Source organism: Leuciscus leuciscus (genome assembly GCF_965113295.1).
Source record: "Leuciscus leuciscus genome assembly, chromosome: 2".
In the NCBI taxonomy this organism is placed as follows: Eukaryota; Metazoa; Chordata; class Actinopteri; order Cypriniformes; family Leuciscidae; genus Leuciscus; species Leuciscus leuciscus.
Window position 1 is genome coordinate 1,489,157 of NC_138726.1, and position 20,446 is coordinate 1,509,602.

A 20,446-nucleotide genomic window follows, 5' to 3' on the forward strand; every position below is an offset into this window, starting at 1 on the left:
GAGCTGTAAATCCCAGATGAATTAGGGTAACCCAAATGTGCTGATTTGTGTTTTATGTATAAGTCAATAAGCATTATACATTTGCAGAATTATCACATTAATGATAAACTGAATCTGATAATGTCTATTGCACACTAACTGTGCGTTCACACCGCCGCCGGTAACTAGGTGTCCGAGCCGACGCAGTACAGTCAACTTTGCTCTAAAGTGGTCACGGACCGGATTTGACCGTTCCAATATGGCGGACGGCTCACGTTTAGAAACAGACAATAATGAGGCATCTATGTGTATATATATTGTTATCTTAAGTCTTTGATAATACTATACAAAATTAAAAAGGCAGGAAATGTCATTTAGTTTAAAAAGAATAATTTAATGTAATTTTTAAATATTGAATAAAAACAAAATTATTAAATCGCTCTCATTTAATTAAAATTTTCAGGCTTCTTCTGCTTTTTATATAATTATCAACCTTCGTAAATTGTTGCGTGGTCAAAATCATTTTGTTACAAAACTTAAACCGACATCTGAACGTGATATTTTTCTTTCGGAACGTTGATTCGTTGAACGTGAGCTGTCGTAATGACGCGTGCGCTGACGTCACACGCAGCGTCAGATTCAAACTGTTTGGCGGTTAATAGAAAACAAGCAGCATCGAGGACTCGAGTTTACACGCAAACCTACCGAATCTAAACTCAAGTCAAGATGTCTAAGACGCTGAAGGGAATCACTCTGAAGGGCAGTGCGGAACTTGTTGCCGAATTTTTCTGTAAGTAACGTTACTGATTTTCGGACAGATGAATGCGTTTCATGGCGTCGTTAATGTTTGTCTAGATAGAATTGAAACCGAATGGCGTCCTGAGGTGTGCGAATATTCTTTCAAAAGTCTCGTGCCATTGTTAAAGTAGACAGCGGTTTTAATTTTTAAATGTGTTAAAAGATGTTCATATGTGATCGCTAACCCTGTAAAGCCTGACATGTGAAATAGTCCGAAAAATTGAATGAAATAAAAATGTATTGGACATTTAGACTATAAAAATAAATGTAAAAAGAGTTTGCATATGTGTTTTTTGAGCATCGCATTTGATGCATCACGCTTTTATGTTTAATATAGTATGAGATTATGGAGTTCATGCTCGAGAAGGAGATTTCCTGAATTTTATTCAGAGGGTAAAAATATGCAATTTGTTGCTAAGCTGATATTTATGTGGCCAAAAAGTAAGATAAATTAATTCAATAACATGATTGCATCTAGTTGCATAAAATGCATATATAAATATGTGTCTTAACGTTAGATGATATTTAAATGTTTAGTTGTATGACCAAACCTCTGTAGTTTTACAACATATAATGCAATGCATTACAGTGATGATCGAGAGATGAGCAAATAAACCTTCCTTAAAAGCCTGATGATCATATTTGATACTCAGTGAAAATAATATATAGATAATTAAGCAAACCTGAGTTGCTGCTCTAGTTCAGTGAGGGTTGATCTGGAAATATTACTAACAATATCAGATATCTTGTGTTTACTTAATTTTTACAAGACACGTGAAGCATGATCTGAAGGAGGACGTTTGTACAGTTACTGTACAGTTAGCAATAGTGTGCAGTGCCTTTGTAGCCGTTCCAGAAAATACTTTATATGTAAATAAATAATATGTTTGTGTTCTGTAGCGTTCGGGATCAACAGTATTCTCTACCAGCGAGGGATTTATCCAGCGGAAACCTTCACCAGAGTCACACAATACGACATGAGTCTTCATCTCACCACTGACTCCAAGCTGAAGAACTACCTCACCAACGTCATCACACAACTCAAAGGTACACACACACACACACACACACACACACACACACACACACACACACACACACACACACACACACACACACACACACACACACACACACACACACACACACACACACACCTGTCTGAGGAAACAACAGCACCACACACACACACACACACACACACACACACACACACACACACACACACACACACACACACACACACACACACACACACACACCTGTCTGAGGAAACAACACCACACACACACACACACACACCTGTCTGAGGAAACAACAGCACCACACACACACACACACACACACACACACACACACACACACCTGTCTGAGGAAACAACACCACACACACACACACACACACACACACACACACACACACACACACACACACACACACACACACACACCTGTCTGAGGAAACAACAGCACCACACACACACACTGTCTGAGGAAACAACAGCAACACACACACACACACACACACACACACACACACACACACACACCTGTCTGAGGAAACAGCACCACACACACACACACACACCTGTCTGAGGAAACAACAGCACCACACACACACACACACACACACACACACACACACACACACCTGTCTGAGGAAACAACAGCACCACACACACACACACCAGTGATGGAGTACTCGAGTCCTGGACTCGGACTCGAGTCCGACTCGAGTCCCTATTCTCTGGACTCGAGTCCGACTCGAGACTCTATTCTCAGGACTCGTGACTTGACTTGGACTCGCGGACTGATGACTCGTTCTTGGACTCGGACTCGAGGATATAAAATCGGACTTGAGCATTCATCAAATGAATGACGTTGGATGAAGTTTCTGACTAAATAGGATTTAAAATTTGATATAAGATGTTACACTTTTCCTGTTTTGGGCTCCAAGACCGGACGGGATCTCTTTTTTTCCTGCATATATGAACGAGCAGAGAGAAAGCCCCAGCCGCGCGCGCGCTCTCGCCGTCTTCAAACAACACGAGCGGTGCTCCCTCCTCACGCATATTAACAAAATCAATTGACACGATAGTAAAAGGTCGGAAGACCGAAGTTTCACGTAGATCATTCAGAGATTTGTTTCTCCTGAATTACCGCGAGGTGTGAATTGTGCTGAAAAAAAAACAAAAAACGTTTGCCTTATCTTCTCTGAAAAGCGTTCCGCACATTCAGCTGACATTAGCCACAATTTCAATAAACGAAAAGACCTATCTAGTGATGAAATGTTTTCTGTGTTGACACAAATCTTGTCCTGTCCTAAACTGCCGAGATAATCACACAAGGCTACACGTCCATTAATGACACGTCCGATTCGCGAACTAATGACTCCTTTGAACGATTCACTTTAATGAATGGTTAAAACAACTGACCATCTGTCCAACAACGAACTCACGAGACGTCTGAATCGGTGTATAACAAATCGGTAACACTTTACAATATGTTCCATTTATTAAACTCTAGTTAACTACATTAGTTAACATTTAGGCTACTATTAATAAACTGCACTTCTACAGCATTGTTAATGTTCATTTCAACATTTAGCCTACTAATAGCCTACATTATTGAAATCAAAGTTTTTATTTATATTTATTTATATTGTATTTATTATTTATAATTGTCAACACAGTGGTGTCATTTTTGTTTAATGTAGACCCTCTTTTATAATTATATCAGCTCTTTAAAGGTGCCAGAGTAGAGAAATGTTGGCAGTCTTGAAATATAACACAGACTCAACCTTGATGACTCGACTCGGACTCGAACACTGGGGACTCGAGACTCGACTCGGACTCGAACTCAGGTAATGGTGACTCGACTCGGACTCGACTCGGTCTCTTCATTGGTGACTCGGACTTGGACTCGGACTCGAACACGGGGACTCGAGACTTGACTCGGACTCGACAATTGGTGACTCGACTACAACACTGACACACACACACACCTGTCTGAGGAAACAACAGCACCACACACACACACACACACACACACACACACACACACACACACACACACACACACACACACACCTGTCTGAGGAAACAACAGCACCACACACACACACCTGTCTGAGGAAACAACAGCACCACACACACACACACTGTCTGAGGAAACAACAGCAACACACACACACACACACACACACCTGTCTGAGGAAACAGCACCACACACACACACACACACACACACACACACACACACACACACACACACACACACACACACACCTGTCTGAGGAAACAACAGCACCACACACACACACACACACACACACACACACCTGTCTGAGGAAACAACAGCACCACACACACACACACACACACACCTGTCTGAAGAAACAGCACCACACACACACACACACACACACACACACACCTGTCTAAGGAAACACACACACTGAGTGGCACGACAGCATTGGTTTTCGGCGCGAATGCCACGGAAAACACACTAAACGCATCTAAAACGGGAAAGAGCTTTGAGATCGACTGAACAACCAGATTTGACGAAATCTGAGGTGTATTGTTACACACTCCTGAAAGCTGAAGAACAGAGAAGCAAATACATCACTGCAATTCACACACACCACTGGATCCAGGCAGAGAAAGGAGGATTCGCAGTTATTATTGTCCATATGTAGCCTGGCTAACGTCAGACCTCTTTCTCTTTGAGACGTGGTCTGGGAACCACATGTTCATTTTCTCGTATTTGAGGCGTGGTTTACGAATGCCCAGAGCCGTTTATTGGGCGCTACGAATGTCTATCAAATGCGCCTGTGCGTAGCTCATAGCTAATCGTTTCAATTATACCAGATGACGCATGTAGAGCGACTGAAATTCGACGAGGTTCTAAACTACTCAGAACACTATCTAAGGCTGCATCGAAAGGTAACTTCGCGTCTGATGCCATGTTGGATCCATAGATATAAACAAACTGCTTCGGTGTGTCGCATAGATGTCGTCATCGTCTTGCAGCTTCCTCCCCATTCTGTGATTGGTTCCCTTTTTGAGGGGAAAATCTGGTCCATGGTGTCCAGGCTGCCTAGCAACCTGAATAAAATCGCGCTGCGCTCAAGGCATCATGGGGAAACCCAGGCTAGTCAATATGCAGAATTATGGGGTAAAATCACACCCTATATATTGTATTGACAAGTCAATTAAATATGAACCATTGTATATTCTGCATAATTGGATGTTTTTAAACAACACATACAAGTATTTCTAGATGGATGGGTGATATATATAACACTGATATGAGTGATCACATGGATTTAGATCTATATTGTGTTTATATAAAGCATTCACAGGCAAATTGTGCTTTATGTATTTCCTCTGCGTGGAAATCTGACTCATATAAATGTGAGGAAACACGATTCCTGCTGCATGTCGATATCCACGGATCACTGGATCTTTGGGAAGCTGTAAGGAACACTAGATCGAGTCCAAGCTTTAGTTTAAACTGATAATGGTTTGTTTTACTCGCAGTTTCTCCTATTAACTCCAGTCACTCTCAGCTCTTCTGACACTCAGTCCGGATGAGGGAACGTCACGTCAATGCAAACCCTCTATATTAGACTCTGTTCAAATCAGTTATTGCTTTTTAATTCATGTTCCTGGTAATCTTGAATCAGAATAACATCTCTTCTCTTCTCTGATGACGAGGGCGGGGCAACCTGTCACTCACATGAGATCAGCCAATAGCAAACCACAACCATCCAATCAGTTCCTCGCAGACTAAATCAAGCCCCGCCCACATTCGGTCTTGTTCAGATGCGTTTCACTCGTGTATACGACACAATAGAGGAGAAAAGACCGACACAATAGAGGAGAAAAGACCGACCCGACACAATAGAGGAGAAAAGACCAGCACAACTTCCATTTCATGCTGACTTTAATAAACATTTATAGTTGTTATATTTATACTACAAGAGACATTACATCACAGATGAGCCGCTTGTATGTCAGTTAATGCTGGGTTCATACAAGATGCTTGAAGTGATTGAATTTGACTTTTTGCAATTTAAGTCTTATATTGATATAGAGCCGTTTCACATGGCTATGAGTGTGATATTGCTCATATTATTCAAGTATACGATACAGCTTTGAATTTTTTAGAATTTGAAAGATAATACATTTAAGTGAGATCTGATTGTAGTCCTTAAACCAAAAATGTGCTTAAAGTCCTGGAATTTCATTTTACAGTGTCTGTACCAACCTTGTGAATGGCAAAATGAACACTAAATATGTTGATCAGTGGCCAACGCTTAAAATGGCTGTGAATGAATCAGTCTCACCTTTATGAAGGTAAAATGATGTCATAATGAATTGCAAGCGCAGGGTGAGAGTTGTGAAAGTGTACATAAAATTGCAAGCGTAAATTAAATTTGCATGCGCGAGAGAAGATTTGTAAAGGTGTAAATCTCCTTTCAAGTGTAAGAAAAAAATATCTGCAGCGTTTAACTGTTATTCGTAAGTGTAATTAATGTATTGTGAAGCTGCAGCTTCATGCTAAAGCAAAATAAATATGATCTGTATTCTTCTGACTTCCATTTTTCCGCGCTAACACTTTTGGCACGGTTTTTGCGCACAAATACGGTCAAAAGCACTGCAGGCCTGTGAACAGCAATTTGCGACCGAAAACAACAGAGTTAGGAACTGCAAAACAGATTCATTGCGTAAAATCAAACTTTGTGTAAAAAAATAAACTGTTGCAAATGTCTAAATGACTTGTTGTGTGCATGGGGAAAAAAAGTTCCCGTAATAACCCGATTGGTACAGTTGTGTCTTTCTTTTACCTGCGCTTCCAGTTTTGGCACGATTCTCTCACTCATTGAGTTTTGCAAGCGCGAAGAGGAGGGCGGGTCCACCTTCTTCATGTAGCCAATCAAATGAGCTTCTCGCTGACTCTAGGTTTACTCTTATCTGATTGGTTCAATAAACACGCCAGTCACCAGAACACATCTTTATCTTCATTTGGGCTCAGAAACGTTCTGGTTGCCGAAATGGTACTTTTAATGCACACATACATGTTAAATAAATAGATAAACAAATAAATAAATAAACAAATAAGTCATGATTGCTTAATAAGATGTGCACCATTGGGCTGATTAAAGCTGACTAACATTCATACTGAATTTCAAGCTGGTGTTAACGTTACTGGATTGAAATTTGATATGTTATATAATCTGTTACACCATTGAGCAGATGTTAAACTTTACAATCAAAACATTTAATACCCATTCTTTATGTAAAAATACAATTCTGATGCAGTGTTTTTCACATCATGTCTCTGTTCGTGGTATTTAACACTCAACTAGATGTACCGCATCGCGGTACAAAATATGACCGCCGCTCAGGCCTGCACTGGCTTTCCACAAAAATAAATGACGTGGAGTAATTTGGCTGTATTGCGTGTTTATGTATATACCTAAAAAAAGTAATAGTGTGTGTGTGTATGTGTGCGTACATGTGTGCGCTTGTGTGTGTGTGTCTGTGCATGTGGATTTGTATGTGTGTGTATGGGTGTGTGTCTGTGCGTGTGGATGTCAGTGTGTGTGCATGCTTGCGTTTGTTTGTATTCCTGCATGTGTGTGTGTGTGACAGTATCATCCTAAACCAGCAACCCTTCGCTCAACAGCACCATCTACAGGCCGATGAGTGTACAGTCACTAAATGTGCACATAAATGAATTTATTTTATACCCCCCATGGATGAAAGTGGAGTGGCCCCCGGGGACCAAACGAAATTTTTCCGTAGAAGTCTAGTGGGGCTACATGCCCACCAAATTTCATGTTCCCCGGTGTTTCGGTGTCCCTGGTATCGTTGACGAAAAATTTACGGGGGCCCCAGCGCAGGGGGGGGGAAGTGGCCCCCAGGGACCAAACGAAATTTTTCCGTAAAAGTCTAGTAGACCAACATACCATAATTTCTTCATCCTCGGTGCCACGGTTCAGGTAGTTATTTAGGAAAAACTGCATTTTTTGGGGTTTGGGGGGGCCCAGCGCGGGGGGGGAGTGGCCCCCGGGGACCAAACAAAATTTTTCCTTAGAAGTCTAGTGGGGCTACATGCCCACCAAATTTCATGTTCCCCGGTGTTTCGGTGTCCCTGGTATCGTTGACGAAAAATTCAGTAAGGTGACAAAAAAAAAAAAAAAAAAAAACTTTGACAATCCCTATATGACCGGCTAGCTACGCTAGCGGCGGTCATAATTATATATTTTGAAATATTGGCTTGGTTGCATTGTCAATATTGATTCTGATTAGTGATTACTTTCATGTGACTGATCAAGCTATTTTATGTAGCTAGTATAAATAACAAAATGCCTTCTCTGTGTCCAGATTTGACTGTAATGAAAAACTGATACTAAATCAACATAAACTCAACTTTGACAAAAAGTAACTAATTATGTCTGAATAAAAACCCAGCAACCAGGGAATATACAGCCTCTTGATATGTTAATGTATAGGGCTATACAGCCATCTAGTGGTTACACGATGGCATTGCACGTGATAAATGGTGCATAATTTAGAGATGCTCTTAACATACACAAAAAAATATTATTGTAACTCATTTTAGTAAAATAATAATAGTAATTATGGAATCCTCCCAATCAGTAGACAGGTGAAATTATGCATGCAATAGTTAGGGCTGCTCGATTATGGAAAAAATCATAATCACGATTATTTTGGTCAGTATTGAAATCACGATTATGTAACGCGATTATTTCACATGACTTTGGGAACGTGTTGCATTTATTAAAAAGACACGGTAACACTTTACAATAATGTTAATTCGTTAACATTAGTTAATGTATTAACTAACATGAACTAACAATGAGAAATACATTTGTTACAGTATTTATTCATCTTTTTTAATGTTAGTTAATAAAAATACAGCTGTTCATTGTTTGTTTATGTTAAGTTTACAGTGCATTAACTAATGTTAAAAAATACAACCTTTCATTTTAATAACGTATTAGTAAGTGGTGAAATTAATATTAACTAAGATTAGTAAATGCTGTAGAAGTATTGTTCATTATTGTTAACTAATGCTAATTAATGAACCTTATTGTAAAGTGTTACCAAATACACCTTTCAACAATTCTTAAAAAATCGAAATTTGAACATTGATTGTACTTTTTGAACTATTAAAATAAATAATATAGTATTTTAATATATTCCCGCAGGTCTACCACTTATAGCCTAATGCGGGAAATTCCCCCGCAAACAGTGATTCACTTTAGCATGTAGATTGTATGAGTAGCCTAAATGAATCCACACAGATTATAAAATCAAATCAATAATTTTAAAACTTTCTCCAAGACGCAATTTCACAAACCGCGTGAGTGTTCAGCGGTGATGCGTCTTCTCTCTCTCTGTCTCTCAAAATGCGCTGGACAAGGCAAGCGTCGAAACTACACATTCGCGTTCAGGAGTCGGGACATGATGGAATTGTCACTTGTACAATCGGGCCAGCATTGCATCGTAACTAAAGTTGATCATTTTTACTTCGTTTTAAGTTTGATCAGTTTAAACATTCAAGCTGAGAGAGTTTATAGCATCGGGAGGGGCGGATGTGCGTGTGCGCGCGTCATTCAGAACACAAGACAAAATAAGAGCGTTCTTTCAAAACAGAACATGGCAAAATAATAGTTTTTTACTCGATTATACTATTTTGGTGATCGTTGGGAGCAAAAATCGAAATCGAAATCGAAATTCAATTAATTGCACATCCCTAGCAATAGTTCAGATTCTAAATTTTCTTTAACACACCAGCTTGAAATTCAGTATGGACTCATATAGTCAGCCTAATGGTGCACAGGCTATTAAGCAATCATGATCTATTTGTTTATTTATTTAACATGTGTGCATTAATTTCGGCAACCAGAACGTTTCTGAGCCCAAATGAAGATAAAGATGTGTTCTGGTGACTGGCGTGTTTATTGAACCAATCAGATAAGAGTAAACCATTTGATTGGCTACATGAAGAAGGTGGACCCGCCCTCCTCTTCGCGCTTGCAAAACTCAATGAGTGAGAGAATCGTGCCAAAACTGGAAGCGCAGGTAAAAGAAAGACACAACTGTACCAATCGGGTTATTACGGGAACTTTTTTTCCCCATGCACACAACAAGTCATTTAGACATTTGCAACAGTTTATTTTTTTACACAAAGTTTGATTTTACGCAATGAATCTGTTTTGCAGTTCCTAACTCTGTTGTTTTCGGTCGCAAATTGCTGTTCACAGGCCTGCAGTGCTTTTTGCCGTATTTGTGCGCAAAAACCGTGCCAAAAGTGTTAGCGCGGAAAAATGGAAGTCAGAAGAATACAGATCATATTTATTTTGCTTTAGCATGAAGCTGCAGCTTCACAATACATTAATTACACTTACGAATAACAGTTAAACGCTGCAGATATTTTTTTCTTACACTTGAAAGGCGATTTACACCTTTACAAATCTTCTCTCGCGCATGCAAATTTAATTTACGCTTGCAATCTTATGTACACTTTCACAACTCTCACCCTGCGCTTGCAATTCATTATGACATCAATTTACCTTCATACACCTTACATTTAAAGGGCTGGTTGATTATGATTCCACTTTTCTAACTTTAGTGAGTGTGTAATGTTGCTGTTTGATCATAAACAACATCTGCAAAGTTACGACGCTCAAAGTTCAGAGCAAAGGGAGATATTTGCTTTTACAGAAATCACTTTTTAGGAACTACAACAAACGGCTGGTAGAGACTACACGAGCTTCCTCCCGGGTTAGTGACATCACCAACCCTAGAATTTACATAAACCCCGCCCCCGGAACACTATTTATAGATTATCAAGACAGAATATGCTAATCTGTTCTAGATAACTACACACAAGCTACATAAATTCATCAACTAACCATTCAGAAATGTCCTGTTGCTTCTACATGTTGTCACTTCTTCTTGAGTCTCTCCATCTTTCTGACTCCGGTTTTAACAAAAGGCTAAAAGTTTTTGAAATTCAGTTCATGACTGTGTGAGGTAAAAGGACACAAGCTGTTGTAGCTCTGCCCCCTGTGCCGGGAGCAGCAGCTCATTTGCATTTAAACGGACAGACACAAAAACAGTGCGTTTTGGCTCACCCTCAAAAAGTGACAATTTTAAAGGTGTGGTAAAATGCCCCTTTTTGCAAGATGTAAAATAAGTCTCTGATGTCCCCAGAGTGTGTGTGTGAAGTTTTAGCTCAAAATACCCCACAGATATTTTTATATAGCATGTTAAAATTGTCACTTTTTGAGGGTGAGCAAAAACACACCGTTTTGTGTCTGTCCCTTTAAATGCAAATGAGCTGCTTGTGTGTTATCAAATCCTATCACCTCTTCTCAACTTGGACTCACCCCCTTTGTCGCATGTTCCGGGGGCGGGGTTTATGAAAATTCTAGGGTTGGTGATGTCACTAACCCGGGAGGAATGTGGTGTAGTCTCTACCAGCCGTTTCTTGTAGTTAAGTGATTTCTGTAAAAGCAAATATCTCCCTTTGCTTTGAACTTTGAGCGTCGTAACTTTGCAGATGTTGTTTATGCTCAAACACACACACACACACACACACACACACACACACACACACACACACACACACACACACACTCTGGGGACATCAGAGACTTTATGAAAAGGGCATTATACCACTGCTTTAAAGAGAGCCCGTTTCTGTCAGTCAGCCGAAGTTGAGATTCGCTGTGTTCACTGTGAACGCTCCTGTGTGTAGTTTGAGTGTGTTTGCTCAGTGATGGTCCGTCTCTCTGCAGAATGGTTGTTCGATTGCACCGTTCAGAAGCTGGTGGTCGTGATCACGTGTCTGGAGACCAACGAGGTTCTGGAGCGATGGCAGTTCGACATCGAGTGCGACAAGGCGGCGAAGGAGAGCGGGTACGTGTTTTAATCGTTCTCATATCAGAATAATGATTCGTTATCTTCAGATTAAATCACAGCCATGAATCGGAATCATTAAAATTAAAACGATACTCAACCCTGTTTTGATTCCGCTTATCGATTCCAATTAGGAAAAAAATAAATACTTCTATCATTATTGCAAAACATTTCATTGTGTCTGATTATCATAAACATAAATCAACCGGCTAAAGAACACTTACACAACGAGCGTTTGCCTGTGGGGAGATTACATGCAAATGTCAACCTTGCCATGAAAAAATTAAGTTATTATCAAAATATCAAAACCCTTTCTAAGTTGTCCATTTGGGTCTGTATTTTATTGTATTGATGTGCTGTCATGTAAATTTTAAAGGACATTTCTGTGTTTATTCACCTCAGATAAGGTGTGACAGATACTAATTGCTTTTTCAAACAAACATATTTCATGCTTTAAAAAGAGGGATCAAAGACTTTATAAACTTTAAATTTAGAAAGGCTATATTTAGGAGGTCATGACGCTTCAGTGCTGTGTCACGTCCGTAACGATTTAAAGTATAAGTTTATATTGTATAATAATTATTATTACAGTTAATTTGAAACTTTATGTACAAAGCCAAAATATGTCCATTCTAGTTATGATTGACAATAGTGCTGGGCGGTATGACCAAAAATCCACATCACGGTATTTTTCTAAATTACACCGGTTTCACGGTATATGACGGGTTCTTTATTTAATTTTTTTTAAGCTTGACTGGGTGTAAAGCCCATTTTTCACTGAGTGAGAGAGGAAATACTGCAGTAGATTGACTTAGAATGCCCTATTTTACTGTCATGAGTGAATATTGTAGAAGAAAAAAAAATCCACACTAGTATTAATACAGGTTTGCAAGGCTGTTTACAAAGAGGTGCCAGCAGGAGGCGCTGTAGGAGCGGCAGAAACAGCGGTTTCCCCGGTAACGGCTGTACACACAGCAGCAACGCTCATAAACGCTGCTTTATCAGGAAAGATTCAATCGTAATAAAACAGAAACTTTTCTAAAGACCGTCAGTTCACTTCAGATACATTCATATAAAAACACCCGCGCCGCGTTTTGATTTTGAAACGTGCAGTGCTCATGTTTATTCAACGATGTCAATGCCAACCACAAATAGATTTTCCAAAAGGCTGTGTTGATATTGTGAACCAATGTATGGGAAACACTGTAATATAATTTGACAGCTATCAATTATAGTTTAACCTATCCATCTTCAAAGTCACGCTTAGTAACACGTGCATCACCACAGTGCAACAGTGAAGCGCCGCGCTCCCATCGTTATTAAAGCCACATACATCGGTATTGCGGTATTTTAAAAATTCATATCATAACAAAAATAAACACCGGTATTTGGTATGAACCGGTACACCGCCTGGCACTAATTGACAATTCATCTCACTTATTTGCTCTAAACAACCTAATTATGCGTTACGGAAGTGACCGTTACGGACGCTTCATATTAAATCATGCATGATTTGACCAGCGCATATTTGTTGAATGAATGAATTTATTTCGGGCAATATAATGACACATAACAAAAGGCAATCAAGAAGCATTCTGATTAAATCAATATAGGGTTGTGCCGATGGACGATATCATCGTCCATCGTGATGGCTGACCGACATCACGATGGAGAGCCACCATCGTGATGCCACGCCCCCCCCACCCTGTCAGACCAGCCCAGTCTCACGGCAGTTCGTTTTCGTGTGTACACCAGTGGTTGGGAACCTATGGCTCGTGTGGCTCGCAAGGTCTCTCACCCTTTACCAACAAACGATAAAAAAAAATTAAGACATGTGTGTTCAGTGCTGTTCGCGAGTGTCACGAGTCACCACAGCAATCTACCAAACGCTTACGTTTCTGTGGTAACCTAACAGTTACAGCTCCTGCACTGGGATTCAAGCAGAGCAGCTTGTTTAAGGTGATGGCGAAATTCATTTTAAAACAGCAATGAAAATGTAAAAGTAGGCTTTATAAACTTTAATATATCCTTTTATTGAAACGGGTGCTTTGCTGTGCAAAGAGAAACATTTCACCCGTTGGCCGCTGGTACTTTCACTTTTGCCGCAGAGACCCTTTATGTTCTATAAATGTATCGTATTGTTGATAATCCGCGCAGATTTCAGTTGACGATTATGTAAAGTTCATAACAAAACATGAATGAGAAAGAAAAGAGCAGGATGTGCTATTGAAAAGAAATATTAAAAGCACGATAAGCCGCGAAAGAGAACTGAATTCTACTGACAGGATGCTGCGCACGCGCTCCGAGCGCAACATAGTAGTCTTTGTCTTCGGTTGCGCGCCTGAACGGCCAAATAAACATTTCAAAATGCCAAGCCGAGTATTCCCGTTGCGTAAACACAGTAGATGTAAGTAGCTACAATGTGCACTCTCCCTGTCTCTTCGTGATCGTCAGCACCCCCCCCCCCGACGATATCATCGTCCATCGCGATGTTTTACTGTAAACATCGTCAACTGCCAATTTAGGGGACATCGCCCAACCCTAAATCAATACGAAAATATAAATTCATCAACTTTACAACATAAATCGATCTATTGCTTGAAACAGAGTGGGAAGAAGTCAAACTTATTTAAACCCAACCCCAGTCTTTCAACATGTTCAACATGTTACTGTTAAAAAACCCCGCACATATATTAAATTGATCTCTATTCACATAATTCACATATATAATTCACACTGTTTTATTACAATATTGTTCTCTTTATAATGTTATGTAATATTACAGTCCCAATAGTCATTATTAGTCGTGCACTGCCGTTTGAGCTGCGCGCGCTGAAGCGGACGCTTCACTACAGAGTTAATTCTTAACCAAATGCATCCAATATGAGATCAATCAGATATAGATAGGCCTACAGAAAATAAACAGTATTACAACTTACATTTGCACAAAACAAAAGGCTGCGAATGCACACGCAAACTTAGTCATGATGGTGTAAAATAGTCCCAAACATAACTCCGGCGCGCTGGCTTTACATGTTTCGCGGTTGAGCAGCGCGCACGCGCATGAAGACCTGCTTAATCCATGATCGATAAGTTGTATCGATTAAATGTATTATCGACAATTAATCGATCGTCGATTAATCGTTGACATCCCTAGTCTGGACTCCTTTATTAAGGGAGTATGGACATATAAACACATTTCAATATATTGGTATTAAATGCATTTTCTGAGAATTAATATTTTACGTTTTGACTGCAGATGTCACGTCCATAACGCTGGAACTGCTGTGGTTTAAAAACACCACAGAAGAACAACTAGCCCAACTAATATACACTTCAAGCATTATTCAAGTAAACACTCAGTAACTAAACAACAACAACAACAAAATCAGCAATCACAACATGGATACAACTGAACAAAGATATACGATTGAAATAAAGTGTTTTAAGATTCAGTATTCATGTACAGAAACTGTAATCAAATGTAAAATAACACTGTACTTTATAAATAAAATATACATTACAAAGTTATTTGTAAATACAAGTAATTCAGTCAAAAACGAGTGAATTTTGTCTTTTGTTTGATTAGTGTTATTATAGAGACGGCAGGAATATTAATTATATTAAGAATATTAGGCTGCTGTCACTTTAAGAGCTGCACAGATCCAATATACCGTTACACGTGTGTGTGTGTGTGTGTGTGTGCGTGTTAGGGATGCGCGGTATACCGGTACTGCAAAAATACCGGTATATATTATATTTCAAACGGTACAATATCATAATTTTGCTCAATTCGGTATTTGATGCGCTGCTGTTTCGAAGTTCACCGCTAGGCGGCAGTGCGCTACCCAAACTGACGCGGGTCACGCAAAACCGGCAAACGTGACAACGGAGGAACACGATGGATCAAACAGATGAAGCTCATTCTACACATACTGTCTATGATTCTACACGCCCGAAATTAATAAATAAAGAGAGCAGTAGGAGTGAAATATAGCATTACTTTGCTTACAAAAGTAATGAGAAAGGTGAAGCAACAGACCTCAATGCACCACTCTACAAACGCTGCTTTAAATTAGCCACGGGAGGCAACACAGTCTGGCTAAGCACTTGTCACTTGCTCATCCTGACTTGTTCAAAGAGTTCAGAGATCGACAGGTGAGCATCATTCAACTGATTTAATTTAGACTTCTATTCACAACACTGATCAGCGCACATACATAAGAGCTTATCAATTAAATATGATACGGTAAACACGAAAGCTCAAATGTGCTTGCATGACACGCTAGAACCAATGAAGTTTAGGTCTCATAATTTTTGCACATTCAAACAATCATATATTAATTGAATTTGAATGAATAAAGAGATTAGTAATATTCATTTTAGTATTAGTGCTAGTAAAATTGCTAGTGTGGCGACCCCTAGGAATCAGCCGAGAGAGAAAGAGTAATAGTAGTAATATGGATATTACTAATATGAATGTTAGAATAACACTTTACAATTAAGCTACATTTGTCAACATTCATTAGGTAACCTGACCTAACAGTATTATAACATGTATTAATCTAGATCAATCAGTAATTATTATTTAAATATACTAATACATGTTTAGCATGTTAACATTAGCCTACTTTATGCAATGCATTAAACTAATATGAACCCAAACAGTACTCAAACCAAGATGAATAAATGCTATAAATGTTGATAATTCTCTGTTGACAGCTAATGGTTAACATGTCATTTCATTATTCTATTATTATTCTATATTAATTTATTATTATAGATATTAACCTATTTTAATTGTATCATTTCAGGTTTTTTCTTTTCTTTCCAAAATCAAAATTTAACCTAGGCTACTGTATGTTCCCTGACTGTTTTTTTTTTATTTTTTTTTTATTTTTTACATTTTGATACTTTTTGTTTGCATATTCGGTACTGCAGAGTTTCAAGCAGTGTTTTTTAATAAAATAGTTTCAATTCACTTAAATTTTGAGGCCGGTTATTTGTCACCTGTGGTATCGATTTAGTATCGATACCGAGGTATTAGGTTCTGGTATCGTACCGAAACCAAAATTGTGGTATCGAGCCATCCCTAGTGTGTGTGTGTGTGCAGCGCAGGAGTCTCACACACTTGAATGGTTTGAAGTTATATTGAAATGCTCAGCCTCACAAAGGAATTAAGAGGAATCGAAAATTTTATTTTATAACAAGTATCTGATTCCCAACCCTAGCCATGAAGTTTACTGTGATTTAATTGTAATGTTCTCTTGCGTGACCAATGCAGATATGAATGTTCGTAATTGTATGTTCCAGTGCTCCCAGGGAGAAGTCCATAAAAGCCATCCAGGAGGAGATCCGCTCTGTGATCCGACAGGTCACCGCCACCGTCACCTTCCTGCCGCTGCTAGAAACTGCCTGTGAGTTCATCAGTTCATCTGTGATTGAGGAACATTCACACCAACGACAATAACCATAACGATACACGTCTGAAACTCTCTTAAAGGAGTAGCTCACCCCAGAATTGAAATTTCCTGATAATTTTCTCACCCTCATCCAAGATGTTCATGTCTTTCTTTCTTCAGTGGAAAAGAAATGAGGGTTTTTGAGGAAAACATTCCAGGATTGTTCTCCATATAGTGACTTCAATGGGGTCCAACGGGTCGAAGGTCCAGATGTGAGTTTCAGTGCAGCTTCAAAGTCTCGACACGATCCAGCCGAGGAATAAGAGTCTTATCTAGACAAACCAGCAGACATTTATAACAATAATAAACATTTATATACTTTTATCCACAAATGCTCATCTTGCACTAGCTGTGATGCGACACACATTACATCATCAGGTTGAAAGGTCAAGCGTGACGTAGGCGTAAGAACAGACCCAGTGTTTACAAAGCGAACATGCGAAGACTGAGTCAAACGCCCTTTACAAAATAATAAAATAAAAGATAAAACAATGATGTCGGACGATTTTGAAGCTGGAGGAGAAAATGAGATGGGAGTTTTTCACCCTTCCCTACATTCCTGAACCGGAACACGCGTGACCTTTCAACCTGATTACGTAATGTGTGTCGCATCACAGCTAGTGCAAGATGAGCATTAGTGGTTAGAAGTATATAAATGATTATTTGTTTTATAAAATGTCCGCTGGTTTGTCTAGATAAGACTCTTAAGGCCTATTTATACTTCTGCATTGAACTGCCGCCGTAGCTACGTCGTAGGCTGTGTGTAGCGCGCGTACCCTTCGGCGTACCCTGACGTGCACCTCTCCAAAAATGTAACACTGCGTCAATTCTACGCGGACGCAAGAGCTGTGATTGGTCTGCCAGAACCCCTCCCTCGGGGTTTCACATGCTCCCTAGGTGCGCGTCAACGCGGACAACAACGCAGAAGTATAAATTAAAACCAACACGTTGCCTACGGCATATCGGCTCCGGCGTATAGGGAACATTTAGGGGCACACCTTAAATCCGCTTGCAATGCAATTATTCACATTTTCCCCAAAATAACTGTAATACTGACAAATTATTTAATAATAAATAGACTTAACGTACAGATATTACAATGTGCAGTTTTATTTTAAGTTCACAGGCTCCAGACTAACATCTGAGGGCAGCAGCACCGAGTTCTACAAAAACATATCTGGTAGCACTGGGGCTGACAATAAAGCACTAAGCTTAATTTAGGGTGTAGATGAAGTTAACTTGAATTATTATCATTCATAATGTCTTAATATTAATTAAAAAGCAAACCGAGTGTAAAAATGTTTTATCTTAGGGAGTGAAAATAGCCAATAAGCATCCTACTGTTTACAATGGTAATTTATTTATTTTATTATTTTTAAATAAGTGTTTAAATAAGAGTTTAAATAAGAAAATTTTTGAAGGATGAACAAAAAAACGTGTTGGTCATCACATAAAAAATTACATTTATGTATGATAGTTTTGAAGTGCTGGAAAAAGATGAGTAGTACTTGTAAGCGTTTGACTATTTCTGTCACATTATGGTTACAGCTACTACATTAAATCCATGGTGAATGTTGCTGATTCAACAGAAGTGTTTCTCCTGGTTTCCACGTCAGCGCTGTTTGATCTGATATCTATGGTTTATAACAGAGAACTCTGCACCGAATCGGAATGTTTCTCATTGGATCTCGCAGCGATGATGTTATTAATTCTCAGGCGAATTCAATGGATTTCTTCACTGGATCTCCTAGTAACAGTGTCGCGTGATCGAGATCGGCCCGCGACTGGCAAGTTCGGAGCGCTGCGCTGTCTATTATTGGTCCGAACTAATAAACAGTCCGTGAAGCATAAAGGAGTAGCGCATTTTCGTTCCACTTTCATTTTGTTTGGATTCGCTGCTCGGCAACGTTGTGGTCGCGCCAGTGCGACCTAAATAAATATTTGGTCGCACCGGCAGGAAAAATGGTCGCAAAATGCGACCAATTGGTCGCAGTCTGGAGCCCTGCTCCGGCGTATAGGCTCCGGCGCATAGGCTCCGGCGCATAGGCTCCGGCGTATCGGCTCCGGCGTATCGGCTCCGGCGTATCGGCTCCGGCGTATCGGCTCCGGCGTATCGGCTCCGGCGTATCGGCTCCGGCGTAGGTCCGACACAGAAGTATAATGAGGCCTTTATTCCTCGGCTGGATCGTGTCGAGACTTTGAAGCTGCACTGAAACTGTGTAGAACCAAGTTTTACTTCTTGTGTTGATGTATTGCAAAACAGTAGCACTTTATTTTACACTAACTGGGTAAGATTTAGCCTTGAACCTAATCTTAACTCGTGTAGTTACCTGATATTATATTATGTCCTATTAGTTCAGGACAGGTTTGGGGGTAGGGGTGGGTTTAAGGTCATCCGTGTCATTATAGATGTAATTACATTGTGTCAAATGATTGATTTAATCGTTATAGTGCATTGAAGTTAAAAGTTTTGGATGCACTTCATATTATGATGTGACTAACACTTTAGTTTTTGTCGTCTCCGACAGGCGCGTTCGACCTGCTGATCTACACGGATAAAGACCTGCAGGTGCCGGAGCAGTGGGAGGAGTCTGGGCCTCAGCTCATCGACCAATCAGAGGAGGTGCGCTTGCGTTCCTTCACCACCTCCATTCACAAGGTCAACAGTATGGTGGCCTACAAGAGGACGGACTCCATGTGATCGCGCCGGCTCTCCTTCTGTCTTCTGTTACTACGTTTCAGTCTTGTGTATATATCTATATAAAGCTTATTTCTTATTTGTTGTTGTTTTAAAGACTTTATTTCCTAATACAGAAAATAAATATCTTGTTTCCAAGATTGTATTGTTGATTTATGCGTTTCTTTGATTGCTCGCGGTTTCCTCTAGATGGCGACACACATCTAAGTTTACATATCAGGAGATTTGTTCAAAGCCTGTCAAGAATATATTTGATCCCAAATTCAAAAGTTTTTAATTTAATTGTAATTTTTTTTACTACTGTATTATTCATGTATTTATACCTGATTGTAATACTAGTTCTCACTGTATGATGATGGTTTATAAACTATCCCAAAAAGCTGTTTTGCATTACTGTAAAGAGAATCAACCATGAACGTTTATTTTAAAACATCACATGAAATGTACGTGTAAGATCTGTGAGGACTGAGTTTACTCGTGTTTCGTGTCTATCTAGCTTGAGGTTAGTGAAGGTTTGTAGTTTTGTAAAGCAGTGTCGCATTAATTAC

The 20,446-nt window shown here is 39.5% G+C and overlaps 1 protein-coding gene across 1 annotated transcript; it reads left to right on the top strand.

Moving 5' to 3' along the window:
- The first annotated feature begins 608 nt into the window (after positions 1–608).
- On the top strand, positions 609–20,038 carry mad2l1 (MAD2 mitotic arrest deficient-like 1 (yeast)). The gene is made up of 5 exons (XM_082161059.1): positions 609–769; positions 1,678–1,824; positions 11,618–11,738; positions 17,052–17,155; positions 19,729–20,038. Exons 1-5 carry the CDS (start codon positions 706–708, stop codon positions 19,899–19,901), a joined length of 609 nt encoding a protein of 202 aa, XP_082017185.1. The 5' UTR covers positions 609–705; the 3' UTR covers positions 19,902–20,038.
- Positions 20,039–20,446: the final 408 nt, after the last annotated feature.